This window comes from Mustela nivalis (assembly GCF_964662115.1).
Source record: "Mustela nivalis genome assembly, chromosome: 3".
NCBI classification, from domain to species: Eukaryota; Metazoa; Chordata; class Mammalia; order Carnivora; family Mustelidae; genus Mustela; species Mustela nivalis.
Window position 1 is genome coordinate 97,853,289 of NC_139022.1, and position 17,375 is coordinate 97,870,663.

The 17,375-nt window shown below is 42.2% G+C and overlaps 1 protein-coding gene across 3 annotated transcripts in view; it reads right to left on the minus strand.

The window, feature by feature from the left end:
* STK32A (serine/threonine kinase 32A) overlaps positions 1–12,993 on the minus strand; it is a gene marked incomplete at its 3' end in the record, with an annotated part of 133,447 nt that extends 120,454 nt beyond the window's left edge. For all 3 annotated transcript variants that reach the window (XM_082723215.1, XM_082723214.1, XM_082723216.1), the window contains exons 1-2: positions 12,868–12,993; positions 8,986–9,133 (exon numbers count right to left, since the gene is read on the minus strand). In XM_082723215.1, the coding sequence (XP_082579341.1) occupies positions 8,986–9,091 (106 nt within the window). In that variant the 5' untranslated portion in view covers positions 9,092–9,133; positions 12,868–12,993. The remainder of the gene's footprint in view (positions 1–8,985; positions 9,134–12,867) is intronic.
* Positions 12,994–17,375: the final 4,382 nt, after the last annotated feature.

Genomic DNA, 17,375 nt, shown 5'->3' on the forward strand with positions numbered 1-17,375 from the left:
ATAAGGGATACCTTGATACTAGCTAAAGTTGAAGGTCAGCTCTAGAACATATCACTTTTGATCCCCTGATGACAAATTACTTAGCTGGCTCACTAACCCTTAATCATAACAAATGGTTGGCAGCAAATGGTTGTCACCAATACATGTGGAGCTTGGCAGGTCCTCTAAGGATATATTTGGACCTTCTCCAGAGAAGAGCCTCCAAGGCCAAATGATGGCATCTGTTTGTATAGTCAGCACTTCCTTCTTATGAAACTCTGTGCCCCAGGGCGTCTGGGATTTACCACTACTGGTGCCAAGACCAAGCAATGGGCACCAATGGCTTCCTTTCCTGCTGACTAAACCCTAATTCCTGACTATGCTCAGAAGTGAAAAATACACTGGCTATTTCCTTAGAACAAAGCAGAAAGTAGAACAATAGGGAAGAATGGGGTGATCAACAGCTCTGGTTGTTTGATGCCCCTCAGTTGAAGAAATGCCCCTGGTAGGAAATCAGTTCCACTGTGATATCTCAGGTGAATTACAGGCTGGGACCCTTTTATTTGAACCTAGTCAGTATAACTTTCAAATTACATATATATATATATATATATATATATATATATATGATATATATATATATATATATGATTTTATTTATTTATTTGACAGACAGAGATCACAAGTATGCAGAGAGGCAGACAGAGAGAGGCAGGCAGAGAGGTGGGAGGGAAGCAGGCTCCCCGCTGAGCAGAGAGCCCGATGCGGGGCCTGATCTCAGGACCCTGAGATCATGACCTGAGCCAAAAGCAGAGGCTTACTTAACCCACTGAGCCACCCAGGTGCCCCTCAAATAATATGTATTAGAAACATAATACCTTTGATCCATTGAAACAGTTGGTTATCTGGCCCAAGTTCTCCATTGGTTCATAATTATGAGCCAAAAGATGTGACTTTAAGCATCTATGGAGAAGAAACACAATTCCCCTTGCCTGGCTTCTTAGTTTAAGGCTAGAGGGCTATGGATGGATATGAGAGGGGGCCTCAGAACATGTGAATAAATGTCTGCAGGATGCAGTGGGTCAAGGGTGAGCAAAGGAGGGCCCACAGGCCAGATCTAACCCACCATTTATTTCTAAATGGCTTATAAGCTAAGAATGGCTTTTGTATTTTTAAATGTTCAGAAAAAAAAATAAAAAGAATATTTTGCGACAAGTGAAATGATGTAAAATTCAAATCACAGGGCCCATAAATAAAATGTTACTGGAAGAGAGCCACCTTCTTTTGTTTTCTCATTATCTGTGGCTACTTTCATGCCACGATGGCAGAGCGGAGTAGCTATGCCAGAGACTGAAGTGCAAAGCATAAGGTCTTTACTATTCGACCCATCACACAAAAAAATTGCCAACCCCTATGTGAAGTAATTCTCAGAAATAAAAAATACTGGCTACTCCAGTGTAATGCAAGGTTAACATGAGTTCTTCTACTGTAAAAATGACTCCAGAAAGAGAAGAAATATCTCAAGAGGAATAAAACATGGCAAGTGCTGGTCTATTGAACTCAAAATCTATCACTGTCAGTTTTTTGGTGTTTTCACCATAGAAACAGGGCTCACTGTCCCAGTTTAACAAGAATATTATTCCATATTGGCTTTTTGTGGCTGTTTCCAAATGACATTGGTCACACAGCAATGCATAGTTGAATCTCTTGTATCATGCATAGACCCTCAAGTGGTCAACTGATGACTTGACTTGTCACTGAGCTCGGGCCTCTCGGGCCATTCAGCAGATGTTGGACCCTCCTTCACTGCCTTTCTCTCTGAAGACAGTAGGCTTGGAGAACCGACGCGTGTTCTGAACACTGAAACCAGCTTATAGACCTAGTGAGTTCAACCTAGGTAGTTTCAAGATGAAAACTGAAAAATGTCTCTAGCTTTGGATAAAAATAAAGTTAGTATGCCTTGAGTGTTATTTAATACTGAGCAACTATTCGCCACAATTTATTCACAAGACACTTTGAACTAAAATGTTCTTTCTTAAAAAAAGCAATAAAGAGGGGCGCCTGGGTGGCTCAGTGGGTTAAAGCCTCTGCCTTAGGCTCAGGTCATGATCCCAGGGTCCTGAAATGGAGCCCTGCACCTGGCTCTCTGCTCAGTGTGGAGCCTGCTTCCTCCTCTCTCTCTCTGCCTGCCTCTCTGCCTACTTGTGATCTCTGTCTGTCAAATAAATAAATAAAATCTTAAAAAAAAAAAAGCAATAAGGAAGAAATGAACTGTCTCCCAATCCAGTTCCTCCTTGGACCAGCAACACGCAGCATCTCACAGTTAAACAGAGCTACCTAGCTTTTAACTCATTAAACTGAGGAGACATGAATTGCGCTCCATGAAGAAATCATGGTGAGAAAACCCTGCAGAACATAATCACTCTGTAGCCGAAGATATTTCGCCTGTCATACTCTGCTGTCATTAAACCAGAGGGGGAAGAAATCAATGGGAACAAACCATGTTTCCAACAGAGAAAGAAGAGATACAATCAAGACCTTTCATTTCCCAAGTTGAGATCCCCAGAATATGATGTGTCACGATGCATTAAAAGGTTTTCTACAGAAATGATTTCATTTTGAAGTAAGTTGGAAAAATATCAGAATCCTGAGATTTCAATATTCTAGGACTTTTCAGAGTCTTTAACATGCTAATAAGCATTGTGAATCTCTGAAGGCAGGATGTCGCTTTACTGCATTAGCTCGAGTGGATTCTTCTAAATACGTTTTCATAACTCATTGTTCAGGAAACATTCAGGAAACATGCAAATCGGAAGCACTACCTCTGTCTGGGAGGTCTGTTTTCTTGGCTGTCTAGTTTCTCCCTGATTCTTCTAACTCCATAGAATGGGGAAGATAAAGCTCTCGTAAGTACCCGTTCTTATAAACCCCGTGGAGCTGAGGTTATTTATGATGAATGCTTTAACTAAATGTCAGACCATCCAAGATGCCTTAATTTTTTAAGAAGCTGGTTCTCACAAGAGAAATTCTCCTTATACTCTCCCAATCTTTTAAATATAAAATAGTAAATAATATAAGAGCATAGGACTCCATGTTTTAGAGGGGAAAGACTGAAATTTGTTTGCCTTTCCAACTGGGTACAAAAACGCAATGCATAGACTTTAACAAAGGAGATTTTCAAAATCCTTTGCTGGAATCAATTCAGGAAGTTCCCATTTCTTTTGGGCTGCAAATCTGTGGTCAAATTTTTTGGCCCAACATTTTGAAGGACCCATTGCCTCTGCCACCAAAGAAGTTGTAGGAAAACTGGCACCGGTCATACATCCTAGGAGACAAGTGTTGCCAAATCAAAGTAGAACACTGAGTTTCCAGCAAGTCCAAAGAATAATGCAATAATTTGGCTCTCTCTGCAAACTCAGGGCGCTGATGAGCTCTTTGTAGCAGCTTTTAACCTAAAGCCAACTTTTCTTAGCTACAATACCCCAGAAAATTATCTCTTGGCTTAACTACACCAATTCTGTCACCCCTATATTCTTTGTATATGCTTAGAAACACACACTATTAACAATGATTGCAAGATCCTCTTCTGTTGCTAGACCCTGAATTGTAAACAAGCTACCTTCTCCTGCTATTCAAGAGTTTCTTTCCCTAAATCACCTTGAAAACCTCAATGACTGGCCTTTTCAAATGCTGATTTTTTAATAAGCCAAAACAAAACAAAACAAAACAAAACAATCCCAAGCAAAACAAAACAAAAACACTGTTCAGACAGAGGAAATAAAGCAGATTTAAAGAAAAAGTTACAAGCATTAAAAAAAAAATCACAAGCATAATCTTTACTTTCAGACAATAAAAAGTAAAGTAAAGTAAAGACAATGTCTTTATCGTTAATTATTTCTCTAGAGCATCCATATGGTAGTTGGGTAGAGGGGAAGGCATTTGTCACTGTGTCTGTTGATCAAATGGGATTATTTAACTAGTCTGCTTTGAGCTTAAATTAAAAAAAGTGAAGTTTATTGATTTTTCAGCCTACTGAGTTTTTTATTTTGCCTCAAATGAAAATACAATCACCCAGGGGAATGAGGAAAGAGAAACCAGATGAGATTATGTTTTTGTGAGGTCATTAACCTGGCTTCTTTTTAAAGGGCTTTCTATATAGGATTTCAGAGAATCTATGAAATCTGCCATTCTGTCATTTCAATTTCATTGATAGAATTGTGAGTGGGTCATATTAACTATGGCATCTACAAGAGCTGTATCTAATCAATTTCGTTTCTTTCGAAGCTGAAGTACAGCAGAGAGCTCATGCTAAGAGACTCTGCTCGTAAATAATGGTATAACTAACATTAATTGGGAGCTTTCCTTATTTGGGACACCCCACTAAGTGTTTTACTTACATTGTTTTATTGAACCTCACAATGACCCAAGGAAGGATGCCTGATAATCATTTGTATTTTATATAGGAAGAAACTGAGGCTTTACAGAGGTTCAGTAACTTGCAGAATAGAAAGGTGGTCCCCCATCCCACCTGCCCCATGTTAATTCATTAGTAATTGCTTAGGTTTGGGTCTTTTTTCCCCATGGTATTTCAGGTCCCCTCAGAACACTTTATCCCTAGTCAGATTGACTCTTGTGTTTGATGATGGTGCTGCTGAGATTCAAATCCGCGTCTATGTGTTTCTAATAGCAGAGCCCAGGCTTTCACCCACCATGCTAAGCAGTCTTAGACTACAAAACACAAAACCTAATTAGGTGGAAGACAGTGCAGTGTTTCCTTAAAAAAATTAAAGCATTACCATATGATCCAGCAATTCCACGCCTAAGAATGCACCTAAAAGAATTGAAAACAGGGACTCGAACAGATATTTGTACACTTGTTTTACAGCAGTATTATTTATAGTATAATCAAAGGTAGAAACAACCAAATGTCCACTGATAAAGGATAAATAAAATGTGATACATACATGTAGTAGAATATATTCAGCCTTAAAAAGGGAATGGAATTGTTATAAATGCTATAATACAGATAAACCTTGGAAACATTATACTAAGTAAAATAAGCCGAACAGGGACAGAAAAGGACAAATATTACGTGATCCCATTTATGTCAGGTACCTGAAATAGTCAAATTCATAGAGTCATAAAGTAGAAAGATGGTTGCCAAGGACTGGGGTGGCAGGGGGCGGGGGTGTGGGGAAGGGGAGTTGTTGTGTAACGGGTACCAGATTTCAGTTTGGGAAAATGAAAAAATTCTAGAGATAGATGATGCTGACAGTTGCCCAGATCTGAATATACTTATTGCCACTGAACTGTATGTACACTTAAAAATGGTTAAAATGATACACTTTATTATGCATATTTTATCAAAACAAAAAAGGTTACGACTGAGATTTGTACTAAAATATCAAACGTAGGCCACAAAGCAAAGCAAAACAAAACAAAACTAGTATAATTTGAGATCCACTTTGTAAAAGGTAACAGTAATCAGAGAAGACTTTATTCTACTCAATGGCACTATAAATCTTCCACTTTGTTTTCATCAAAGATTAGCATAAATAGCTAATAGAATGATGCTTTCAAGTTCACTATCAGAGGGAAAAACATGAAGTACAAAGTGTCGGGATGAATTCCAGCAAGAACAGCTTATTTTACTAGATAAGATCTAGTAATATCTTATTCTTTAATTACCTTCAAAGTGAATCAAAACACTTTTCCAGGAGAAATCTTGAAATATTATTTGGGAAAATTGGTTCACATTTTCTCCTCAAATCTATGTACTGGGAACAGCAAATACTTTGAAGGAAATATTAAATACTTTTTCATCATGTATTGGGATTCTTTTCAGCAATATTTTTAAAATAATTAAATTGGCTCTTTTTTTTTTTTTTTTAAATTGGCTCATTTAAGTGCCCTAGATTCTGGCCCGGTTTGATTATTTATATAAAAGTGAGATAGAAAATGATGTAGGCATTAATGTTCTTTGATTAGTCAGTGCTTTGTTGTTGTTTTTGTTTCTTGGTCAGAAGCTTTGTTGTTGTTTTTGTTTCTTGGTCAGAAGCTTTGTAGCAGTCAAATAAAATTGTAACTTGTGCTTAATCTGGAGCTATGAAAGGAGTCAAATCAGTTTTATAAGATTTACTGATCAAAAAATATGAATGCTCAGAATGTCATACGTTCCCTCCAAAAATTCAGTGATCTTTGTAAATAAAGTGAATATAGCAATTAAATACACTCCCTTTTTATAATATGCAAACTCATAGGCATGAGTGTGTTAAGATACTAGCTATTGTTTATTTCTGATTTTGTCATTATTTGGACTTTGGACTTGAGTTTCCTGTACCTGAACTGTTCTTCTCATGCCATTGCATTAGTGGCTTCTTCTCATCTTTCAGACTTCACCTCAGATGTCACCTCCTCAGAAAGGCCAACTCTGACCACACTCTATCTCAAGGAGTTTCTCCACCATCATCCTGTCCCTCTCCATAAGATCCCTGAGTCATTCCCTTGATGGCACTTCAACAGTGTCTCAAGTTGTCTCCTTTATTCTGCCTGGCAACTGTGTGTGTGGATGGACCCACAGCATCACCTCTGGGGGGGGGGGCACAGACTGTACTGTTACGTACAGTTTTTCTCTTTATGGGCACTCTGGTATGCTGATCTCACCAGGCTGGCGGATGAACAGCTAAAAGGTGGTGACCTACAAGGGGTTACAAAGGACATGCGGGGTGTCTGGGTGGCTCAGTTAGTTGGGCATCAAATTCTTGGTTTTGGCTCAGGTCGTGATCTCAGGGTCATGAGATCAACCCCTGCATTGGGCTCCATGCTCAGGAGGGAGTCTGAGATTTTGTCCCTCTGCCCTTCCTCCTTCCTTGTGCATGTTTTTTTTTTTTTTTTTTTTTCTCTCTCTCTCAAATAAGTAAATAAATCTGGCTTCTCTTCCCTGCTCTCTTCTCTGGCCTCATACACATCACGGGCTCAGAATCCACAGGGAGTGCAGTGAACCAAACAAGTGAAATCAAGCCTATTCGTCTTTTCATTTTAGAGACGGAAAACTCAAGTAACATCACTGGTCTTTAGATCTTTGCCTTTATGACTGGATAAAGCAAAGCCAGGCGACAAGAGTGGGAAAAACGGTTGACCAAGACCATTTTCTAAATGGGTAATTCGGAGTTCCCCTGTAATACTTTGTACAGGTAATAACAATGCACCTTTGACTTGATAGTGAATGACTGGGGACAGGGCATCCTGAGCAGTCGGACATTTGTGTTTAGAAGAGATCATCCAAAGAACCAAAGACCAAGATGGTAGCAAGCTTCTAGTTGTTAAACAGCTAGTTCTTCCCATCTTTTGTAACAAAACGGAACTTATTTTTAGAAGGTTCATAGCCACATTAAGAGAATAAACTAAGTTTCCCAGTCTTCCTGGGAGTCTGGGAGTCTGGGAGTTGTAACTGGGTCTGGGCTTGTCCCCCAGAGTGATAAGCAACAGCCAGATCAGAGGCTTGGGAGGCATGGGCTCAGACTCCCTCCTTGACCCCTTCCTTCCCTGTGGCTGGAATGCAGACGCGGTGGGGAGCGTCCTGGGGCAGGAGCATGAGAGTGACACTAGGGAGAGGGAGAGAAGGAAAAGCAGCAGCCCTCTGGAGCCACACATCTCTCCCTGCCTATTTTGTTACGTGAGAAAGAAGAACGTATCCATCTTGCTTGAGCTGTGGTCATTTGCAATTTCTGTTTCAATAGATTTACTTTCTAACACAGTAGATGTCTGTGGCTGATTTAGATGCTGCTTCATAATTTTTGAACAGTGGTGTTAGGATCTTCAAACTAAACTTTTTGAGTTGAAAACAACCTTCAAAAGAGTGCTGGGTAATACAGTTGGTTAAGCAACTGAGTCTTGGTTTTGGCTCAGGTCCTGATCTCAGGGCCATGGGACTAAGCCCTGTGGCAGGTTCCTCGTTCAGTGCAGAGTCCACTTGGGATTCCCTTCCTTTCTCTTCCTCTCCTCATGCATATGTGTGGTCTCTCTCAAATAAATAAATAAAATCTTAAAAAAAAAAACAAAAACCTTCAAGTTTGCCCTATCTTTTCACTTAACTGAGGAAATTGAAGATAGGATAAATAAACTTCTTGAGCCCCATTGGTAGCTTGGAGTAGGACCAGTGCTCAGAATTCCGGAATTTCAGTTCATTGTTAATTTCCTCTGTGATCTAATCAGCAGAACTCCCTCCCTCTGAGAGGCCTGAACAGCTTACTAGCTGGGACCGGAACTGCCTTTTTTCCAGCCAGCCTATCAGTAGCTGCCCCATGCTTTTACTGACAAGGCTGATCTGGCTTCCTTGCTGGGAACGAAGGGTGAGAGGGGGAGGCAGATGTCTTCTTCTGACATGCCTCACTGTGGGATGGCAAATGAATCAGGAAAACCCTTGCTTTTATTTCTTTTCTGGCTGAGCCTGACCTTGAAATTTCCCTTTCCTCCAATAATACGGATTCATTTTCCTATGACCTAGCCTTGCGAAATTTGTCTAGGACCCTGAAGCATGCCAGTTAGCAGCTCGGACGGCTCCTACTTGCATGACTCCATTCTATAATAGAATGAATATTGATTCCCATTCAGATGTAATTTGGTAATACAAGAAATCTTCTATAACAACTAGCAGTAGGGATAACTTCAGCTGTCAGGGAAACGGCAAGAGAACAACAAATCCTTTCATTTCAAGGTCTTTTATCCACCAGGTGCCCGACCACAGCTCCCTTTGGACAAAGGGTATTGGTGTAGTCATAATTAAGAAAACTGTCCAAGGGCTCACGGAAAGTGGAAGGTAAAAGCCAGCTATTAGCATCTAAGATCCTCAGGTTTACTCTTGCTCGTTCGTTCTTTCTTTCTGGCTTACTCTTGTAGTTCCTTCCTTCCTTTTAGTCTTAGACTATGATTTACGTTGAAACAAGGTATTTATATTTGAATTCTGCAAAATTCTATACTTTATATACAGTAATCACATATTCTTACCATCTTCATTTTCATCAAACACTGGTGGTTTGCTTGAAGTGTTGGCTCCCATGGTCAAGTCAGCCCACACCCAGATCCTCCAGTTAAACTCTGCTGGCAGAAGCATTCATCTTCACTCAACAGAGATCTGGAAGCCTTAGCTCAATATCTGGAAGAGAAAAAGAAATGGTATCTTTACAATATGGTGGGCTCTAGGAACCCAGCACAGTACTGTGGTTGCAATATTCACCTGATCTGTAAACAGATCACCTAGAACAGAATTTTTTGTGTTGAAAATGATAATTTCACAAGTACAGAGAACATCAGGTGTCTGGGAGAACCCCCTACATAGCCTCATGGGTAGTGGTCTTAGACTTACAGAGAAGGAAGGGAGCAAGATATTTCTCTAAGTAAGAAAACAAGTTTAAAATCTGGTCCAACAGTGTTGTATTTAAAAAGTATGTAATAAAAATATTTCATTGTGACTCTCTATATTGTTAAGAATATATTATCTGTTAACATTTTTTTTTGATGTTTGAGCAACAACTTTATTATTTTTTTAGTCATAAAAATACATTTCCCACCTCTTTCCTCCTACTGTGGAAGGTACTACAACATAAAAAGAACAAGGTCTGAGTTTGGGCTTTACCTCACCAGCAAACTGCTAAATTTCACTAAACATGTTTCTTTTTTTCCCCCTTCCCCTGAACTTGAAGATGATGATGGTCCTCTCCTCAAAGGCAAATCAAATGTGATTTGGGACAATACCTGAAAGTATTTTCACAGCATAAGTGTTCCATGATTGTTGGCCACCCTGAAGCTTCAAAAAGGGATGTGTGTAAGAAGAAATGTACGTTTATGGTTTTGTTCATTTGGAAAACTTCCCCTGAAATTGGTCAGGAGAGACAGCATCCAGAGTTCTGGTTCTGAAACCGACACTTAACAATGGCTTTGGGCCAATAACTTGACCCCTCGTCTCTAAGATGGCAGAAACCACAGTGCGTTCCTCAGGAATCACAAGCTCCCATGCCTTATTCAAGTCAGGCACAAATGCAGGTGCATGCACTGGGCCAGGTGGAAGATGTCAGTGCCTGGAGGGAACTCTGGTCACCTGCAGAAACCAGGCTCCATCTCAAAGAAGTCACTGCTCTCAGATCTAAAAGTTTGTTGCCACGTGGAAACACAGATCTGACCCCCCCAAAAAAGGGCTAAAGATTCAGAATTTATACAAAACAATGTTTAAAAATTCATTTCAGCTATATGGCCTGAGAAAAATCTCACGGGACAAATACAACTCCCGGGATATAATTAATGAGATAATGTCCATAAGGCAATTAGCACAATGCCTGGCACATAATTTGCAAAGAATAGAATACTATTTTTAATAGTAGCTGTATTTCCTTATATATAGTTTTTTAAAAACACCTATTCATTAATTTCCTCTCAGACTTTTTCCACATGATGGAAATAGAGATTAGAGCTAGAATTGAAGAAAGGGTCCCAAGCAAACCTGGGAGAAGGATGGGAGGTACCGAAAAAGCACTTGAGAAGCTCCTAGGCAAGTCTAGAAGAAAAGCTCATTTTCCCATTAGGAAAATGTAAGTAAAGCCTGCATTTGGAAGGCAGACTCATTAAGGAAATGCTACTTTTCATACTAAAAGCCAACAGTTGGCTAAGTGCCACAGGGACTTTAAAAAGAATCATTAAATGGAGAGCAAAGGAAGAGTCAGCAATTAGGAAGCAACCAATTAAATGGTATGGAGGAGGGGCAGGTGGTAACAGGTGGCCGGAGTAACCCCGGGGAATTATTGACATCAGGAGGACAGAAAGACCTCAACTCTGTATGCTTCCTTAAAAAATTAAAAAAAGAAAGAAAGGAAGAAAGAAAGAAAGAAAGGGCTTTTAATTTTAGTATAAAAGGGGCTGAGGAAGCAAGTGGGATGATGCCCTTAGTGTTTCACTGTGGGCCAGGGAGAAGGGAATGGGTGCTCTCTGTATTTTATTATTGCATTTAGAGCCCAGAATAAGCAGGGAATAGTGGGAGGACAGAACCACAGATCACATTAGAGAGGACTGGTCCTAAAGAGAACATTAATCTTAACGAGTTGAGATTTTTAACACCGTAGATTCGGATCACATTTTCTTTCATTTTGTTCGTAAAACCTTACAGACATATTTTCACACACACCCCAATCCTGTCATTCTTATATTTTTCTTCACTCGTCAGGCTTTTGTCAAGTAGCCTGTGTTCCTGTAGCATAAGATGTACCAAGCATTGACCTTGCAAGTTGTCGAGACAGAGAAAGAGAGAGAAATATGATCACAATTGGCCACGTTTCGGAGTTCCATCCTGACATGCAGACAATTTTGTTCAGCAAACATCCAGTGATTTTTTAGCGGGAAGTAAATATATCAACAGGAAACCACTTTTGTGTCTGTTTGGGGAAAGGGGAGGTGGATGTGATGGTTTCTCCATTGGACCTGATGCATCCAAGCCAGTTTAGAACTGTCTTTCCCGCTTTCTCCCCATAGGGATAACCAAGTTAGGTAATTTCCCCCCTTATCCAGAAAGAAAGAAACGACCTCTGGCAGGAAAATGGAGACATGTCTTTCCTGTTTTGCTGCTTAGACCAAGCAGAGCTAGAGTACTCTACTCTGCCAAACCCACACCACCCTGACCTCCTGTCACAGAGTCTGTAGGGTGACACGAGCATCACCCGAAGATGTCTAGAGGACAGTGACCACCCCTGCAAACCAACAACCTGAACATAGAAAATCTAAGAGAGAAAGAAATGTGTCTTATAAGGACACAGAAAATTTTTAGATTTTCCCCTGACCTGGCCAGTTATCAGATTATTCACCGCAGACTCATTCTCTCATGCTAACATACGAGCTTAGGCCTGAATTTTGGGGGCTGTCAACTGGTGAGCTTTTCTAAGCTGCTAAGACCCCTTAAGTAAGAGGTGTGGTCTTTTAGGAACTGAATCACCTATGTTGCGACGTGAGAAAGTTGCCACTTTGATGGAACTGTTCCATCACTGCTGTAGCTCGTGCACCGAACTTAGTTTGCATTTGAAACACAGAATTTCTTAAACTCAGAAACACACCAGAAACACAGTTAAGAAAGAAAATGTCATGAAAAAACACACCACTCTACTATACTGGCTATATTTCATCCACCTCGCTTCCTCATTTTTATATAGTAAAATTACAGGTAAACATTATTTCTACCTGGCCCCCCTGCCAAATTAGTTTCCCTTGCACACTTCCCACAGACAGACACAACAGCAAATCTAGTATATGGTTTACAGTCCCCTTTCTATGATTTTACAATATGCTGTGTGTTTTAAGATAAGTCACCTAAAAATGACATGGACTAGTAGGTACACTTCGCATCTTGCTGTGATCATTTCCCCTTATAGCTTTGTGATCTAGGCAGGCTGGTTTCACAAGCTCTGATTTCTGCTTTTTAAGGGCTGCATAGCAGTCCACAGTGTGAATACACTGCATTTTATTTTTCTGGGTAAAAATGTTCATATCCTTCCGGATTGGGGAAAGCACCCTTGTGGAGATGAAGGCAACCATCAAAGGTAGTTTCCGCTGGTTTAGAAGTTTCTGCTGGTAGAGAACAGTCAGAAACACCTGGCGCTTACCTCCACCCAGCAAATAGTTATTGACGTCTGTGTGGGTCTGGACCTGAGTCAGTGAGAGGCTGGTGGACAAGGAGGGGGTACACAGTAACTAGGAAGCTGCGCTCCATCCCAGCCCTATCTGGTTGTGGGGGGTTGTCTTGACCGCCTGCCTTTGTCTTATTTCTCTTCTCCTTTAATTTATTAGCTTCCCAGCAGTGCCCTGACCGTGCAGGTTTATTTAAAAGAAATAAAAATCTAGACCACCACTCACCTCGATCTTGGTTCTCTCTCCTCTCCTTCAAGAAGCTTGGACTGGTCTTCCGCCCCGGGGCACGGGGCCTAGCAGAGGGGTTCCCGGAGCGGAGGAGAGAGCAAGGAAAAGACGCCTACCTACCCCGGCGCGGGCGGCGGTGGGCGCCGGGCTGCGCGGGACTGGCCCAGGGCGGGCGGCACCTGCGGCTGCCGGGGCTCCGAGCGCCACCCGAGCGCGCAGCTCCTCCGGGAGGGGCCGGCAGCGGGGAGCGGCCAGCCCGCGGGCGTCCCCTGTCGCCGCCCTCCCCAGAAACCGCCGGGCAGTTGCCTGGGAGAGCGACAGTCCCCTGGGGTCGGTGCGTCGCCGGCGGAGGGCGAGCCGCGGGCGCGGCTCCGAGCGGGTGGCGGGGATCCCGAGGCTCCTTGGCACGATCTCGAGCCGCCGCGAGCGGAGCGCGCCCCAACTTCCCAGACCGAGCCCCAGATGACCTGAAACGACCCTCTTCCCCTCCGAGACGCCCTGGCAGCGTACCCGAGGACGGGTGACCTGGGGGCGGGGGGCGCTAAGGTCCCGTAGACTGGGATGGAGAAGGGCGCGATTTCCTGTAAGACTAAGTCGGGTATTACGGGAAACCCGAGAGAGGATGGAGAATTTCACAGGGCCCGGCAGGAAGCATCTTTTGTTTCTGGTCTAGCACATTTCCTCGTTTGACTGCTGGGGAAACTGAGGCACGGACAAGAAAATTCTCACCGAGTGTTACGTACAACTCTTTCCAGACCTAGGTCTCCCGCTCGCAGCCCCCTCCCCCGTTTGTTTTCCAGGCACCTTTGTCAGCCTCGACCTCTGCGTGTGGAGGCGGGGTCAGGGGACGGGACACAGACACGAAGGCCATCCCACTGGAACTTTCTTTGTGCTGTTCCCCTTGCTGCTCTCTGTACTTCCCTTTGTAGTAAATCAACAAGGTCGAAATAACTTTTTATTGTCTTCCCAACAACCCAATTGTCGCACATGCGTAAGACACCAGAGAGCTGGCACTTGGTTGCTTTCTGTCGCGGCGAGGGTGGGGATCGTGGGCGTTCGCGGAGCAGGGCGGAGATGGAGGGTGTAGGTCTAGGCTGGGGTGGGCTGGGGACAGCTTCTCTTCAGCTCCAGCATTTCCCTGCCATGTGGAAATGCCAGCTCTGTGTTGCCAAACATTCGGATTTTAGAAGAGAAGCTAGCAACGAGAACTTCTGTGTGAAATCTCCCATTATTTAAAAACATTGGCAAGTTTAGAAAATGTTCAAAACTGTGTTGGTCAAACAAAACGCATCTGTGGCTGAAATGGCTTTTCCAGACTCCTGTTTTGGTCTATCTAGTTGAAGTGTTGCGCGGCGCGCAGGAAGCAGATTGGCTTTGTTCAACGTTTTTAGTAGCAGCTCCTAGAAGGGTGTCCGCTGCATCTTAAAATATCTGCTGAACTTTTTGAACAAGTCAGCGGTCATCTTATGGTCAAGAGCCCCATGACTTACTCATGAAACAAACGTTTCAGAGGTCTGGTACCCGAGTATGAGCTAGCTCCTATTCTCCTCTTGCTTTTATCTCAGCCATGGGCTGCATTCTGCTGTAGTCATTCGAAATGTGGAATAACCTCGAACTTCCAACAAACCTGCTCTCTCATGTGCATGTGGGGTCTTGAGGAAGGGATTTGCCCAAAGCTGCACAGTGAGTTGGTGGCAGAGCTGGGTAGAAACTTCCCTTATGTTGTCAACACCTTAGGAAGAACCTGTCTGAGAGAGGAACAGATGCTTTAAGTAAACATTGAATGTGGAATTGGAGTCAAGTTCTGAAAGAGGGCAACTAAGTTGGGAAAAAAAAAAAAAAGCATTACATCTTAAGGAATTCATTTTTTGGAGAGGCTCTTCTTCTTAAGGCAAAAATCAGGCACCCAGCCAAAAATACTTTGTTTATGAGTAGTATCTTGTAGTTTACAAAACACTCGAGGTATCTTCATGGCATGGACATTCCCTACAGATTTGTTGGACTGGTATTATTACCTCTTCCTGGGAGATAATGATAACCATTTTATCATCAGGAAAATGGAAATTGCAAGAAAGCTGGCTGAGACTGGAACTGAAGTCTCCAGAAGCCTCTTCATTTTAGTATCCTAGTTAGTAGAGTCAGACAGTCTTTTACCCAAAAGCCAACTCCACCACTTAATATTTTGGAGGTATTAGACAGGTCACTTAAGGGCCCTGAGCCTTTTCGAATTTCAGTAAAGCGGATGATGGGCATTTATATTGGCTATGACTGATGGAGGACTCAATGAGATAATGTATACATTAATGCAATTAAAATGGTGCTAGACAGCACAGAGTAAACCTTTAGAGACTGGTAAATGTTAACATTGTTATTTTAATCAGCAGGCTAGCAGGTTCTGCCCCAGTACTTCTCCGATCTCTTCTGTAAATCTTAGTTCTGTTGGTACAGTCACTCTTGCTTAAAATAAAACTAGTCAGTTCTAATGAGTCTCATCACGTAAAGGCTTGGCGTGCCATAGGTTTTTCGGAAAAATAGTGATTCAAATTACTGTCTCACGTGTAGTCTGTCAAAAGCAGACCTGTTTCCAAGAGCTGATTGTGTGTTAATTCTTTATTTATTCAGTTGTCTATTCTCTCTTGCTAGCGTTCCTATCTCAAACGTAGCTGTTGGAGACACTGAGGAGGCTGCCATACCAAGTTACTTGGGAGATAAACCAGACCAGATACTTCTGACAATCTCTGGAGCCCCCCAGTGGAGAGGAGAAAAGTAAACCTGTGAGCAAGTGTCCAAGTAGATAACCAGAACTTTAAATATATATATATGTCTATACATCATGGCTTAGCACATACATATTAATACTACATCATTCCAGCCATGTCCATTCTTGGCTTGAAGTTGTCCCCTGGGTTCCACTGCATTTAGAATAAAGTGATGCTCTTTATTCCAGCAGACAAGGCCTTCTACAGTCTCTTCCCTGCCAGTTTGTCCAGCTTCATTTAGAATGTTTCTTTGCTCACTCCAGTCTAGCCACCCTGGCTTGGTGCTTTTTACAGATCCTGCTGAGCCTGTCCACACGCCAGGACATCTAAATGAGCCTTCTTTATGCACGAACATGGTTCTGGACTCCTCACTGTTCAGCTGTCGGCTCACGGTTCTTTAGCAGCTCGGACAGAACTTCCCTCAACTCCTCCCCTCACATTGTTTCCCCACGACTTCTCCCCACCCCCCCTACACACTCTGGTTTCTTCCATCTCAATATTCACCATGAACTAGAACTAATTTCCTTTTGTAACTTCTTTGCTATGCTTTGCCATTGAAGACAGTCTCCACAAAGGCAGGAGTTTTATCCACTGTTTTATGTATATAATATACAATGTTGAACCAGTGTTCGGCATATAGAAAGTGTTTAATAAAATAACTAAATGGTTCTATCATTCTTTGCATTGCTTAGTGCGGGAGGAAATACGAAGGAGACATATTACACCTCAAAGCAACAGACATTCTTGTGACATAAATGGGCCTTTCCTGGGCTGCTTAAAGGGTACAGACACAGGTGGGAAAGAATGGCTGGACGTGAGGCTTTTGTGGTTTGGGTAGAGGTATGACTATAGCCTGAGACTGAGGGATACCCAAATGGGAGCCTTTGGAGAGCTCTGGCTGACTTAGTTAGCTCTGCCGGAAGGCACCAGAAGGTGCAATGATGTTTGAGCTGTGTCTTGAAGGATGCAGGGTCACTAGTTAGAGAGCAAGGCAGTTCAGATCTGGAGACTAGAGGCACACAAAAACGTAATACTTGAGGAGAAACATCAAGTTTAGTGGGATGGGAGCATGAGGAGGTAATGGGAGTCAGAGAGGGTGGGGAAAAAGATTGGAAGAATGAGTTATGGCATGGAAACTGGCTTGAAATGTAAACATGATGGCAATGGGAAGCCATCGGCTGTGTTTTGTAGGGAAATGGACTTCATTAGAGCTAAGGACTGTTTTGTCCTTTTCACGTAAGACAAACCTTTATTTTCTCTTGATCTGATACGCAAATGATTCGGTTACTAAAAAGATGAGTTCTGTCTTGTGACACGAAAATTCTTCTTAGATATAAAGTAAAAATCTGATCTGATGTCTCGTATTTAGTAAGTTACCAAATCTTTGTCGAATTCAAGTCAATGTCCAGTTTTTACCTGGTTTATCTACTTCTACCCACACAGTTGACTTTACTGCTTGCCAGAATGGCCTGAAGCTTTCTTTTAGATATTATCTTTAGAAAGACCTTCTATTTTGTTTTTCAGTGCCATGAGATGACTGATATTTACAGTTTCTAAACTGCCTTTACAAATTCTTCCAGTCAAGTTCACAATTTCTTTCATAACCCATTCCCTTAGGGTTTATCCTTTGTCTACAGTGGGGATAGCACCACAGCAGGGACACAAAGATGAATACCCCCCCCCCCGCCCGCTTTTGAGGCACAGGTGTTCTAAGTCACACACAGCACAGATCACTCTACCTTCATC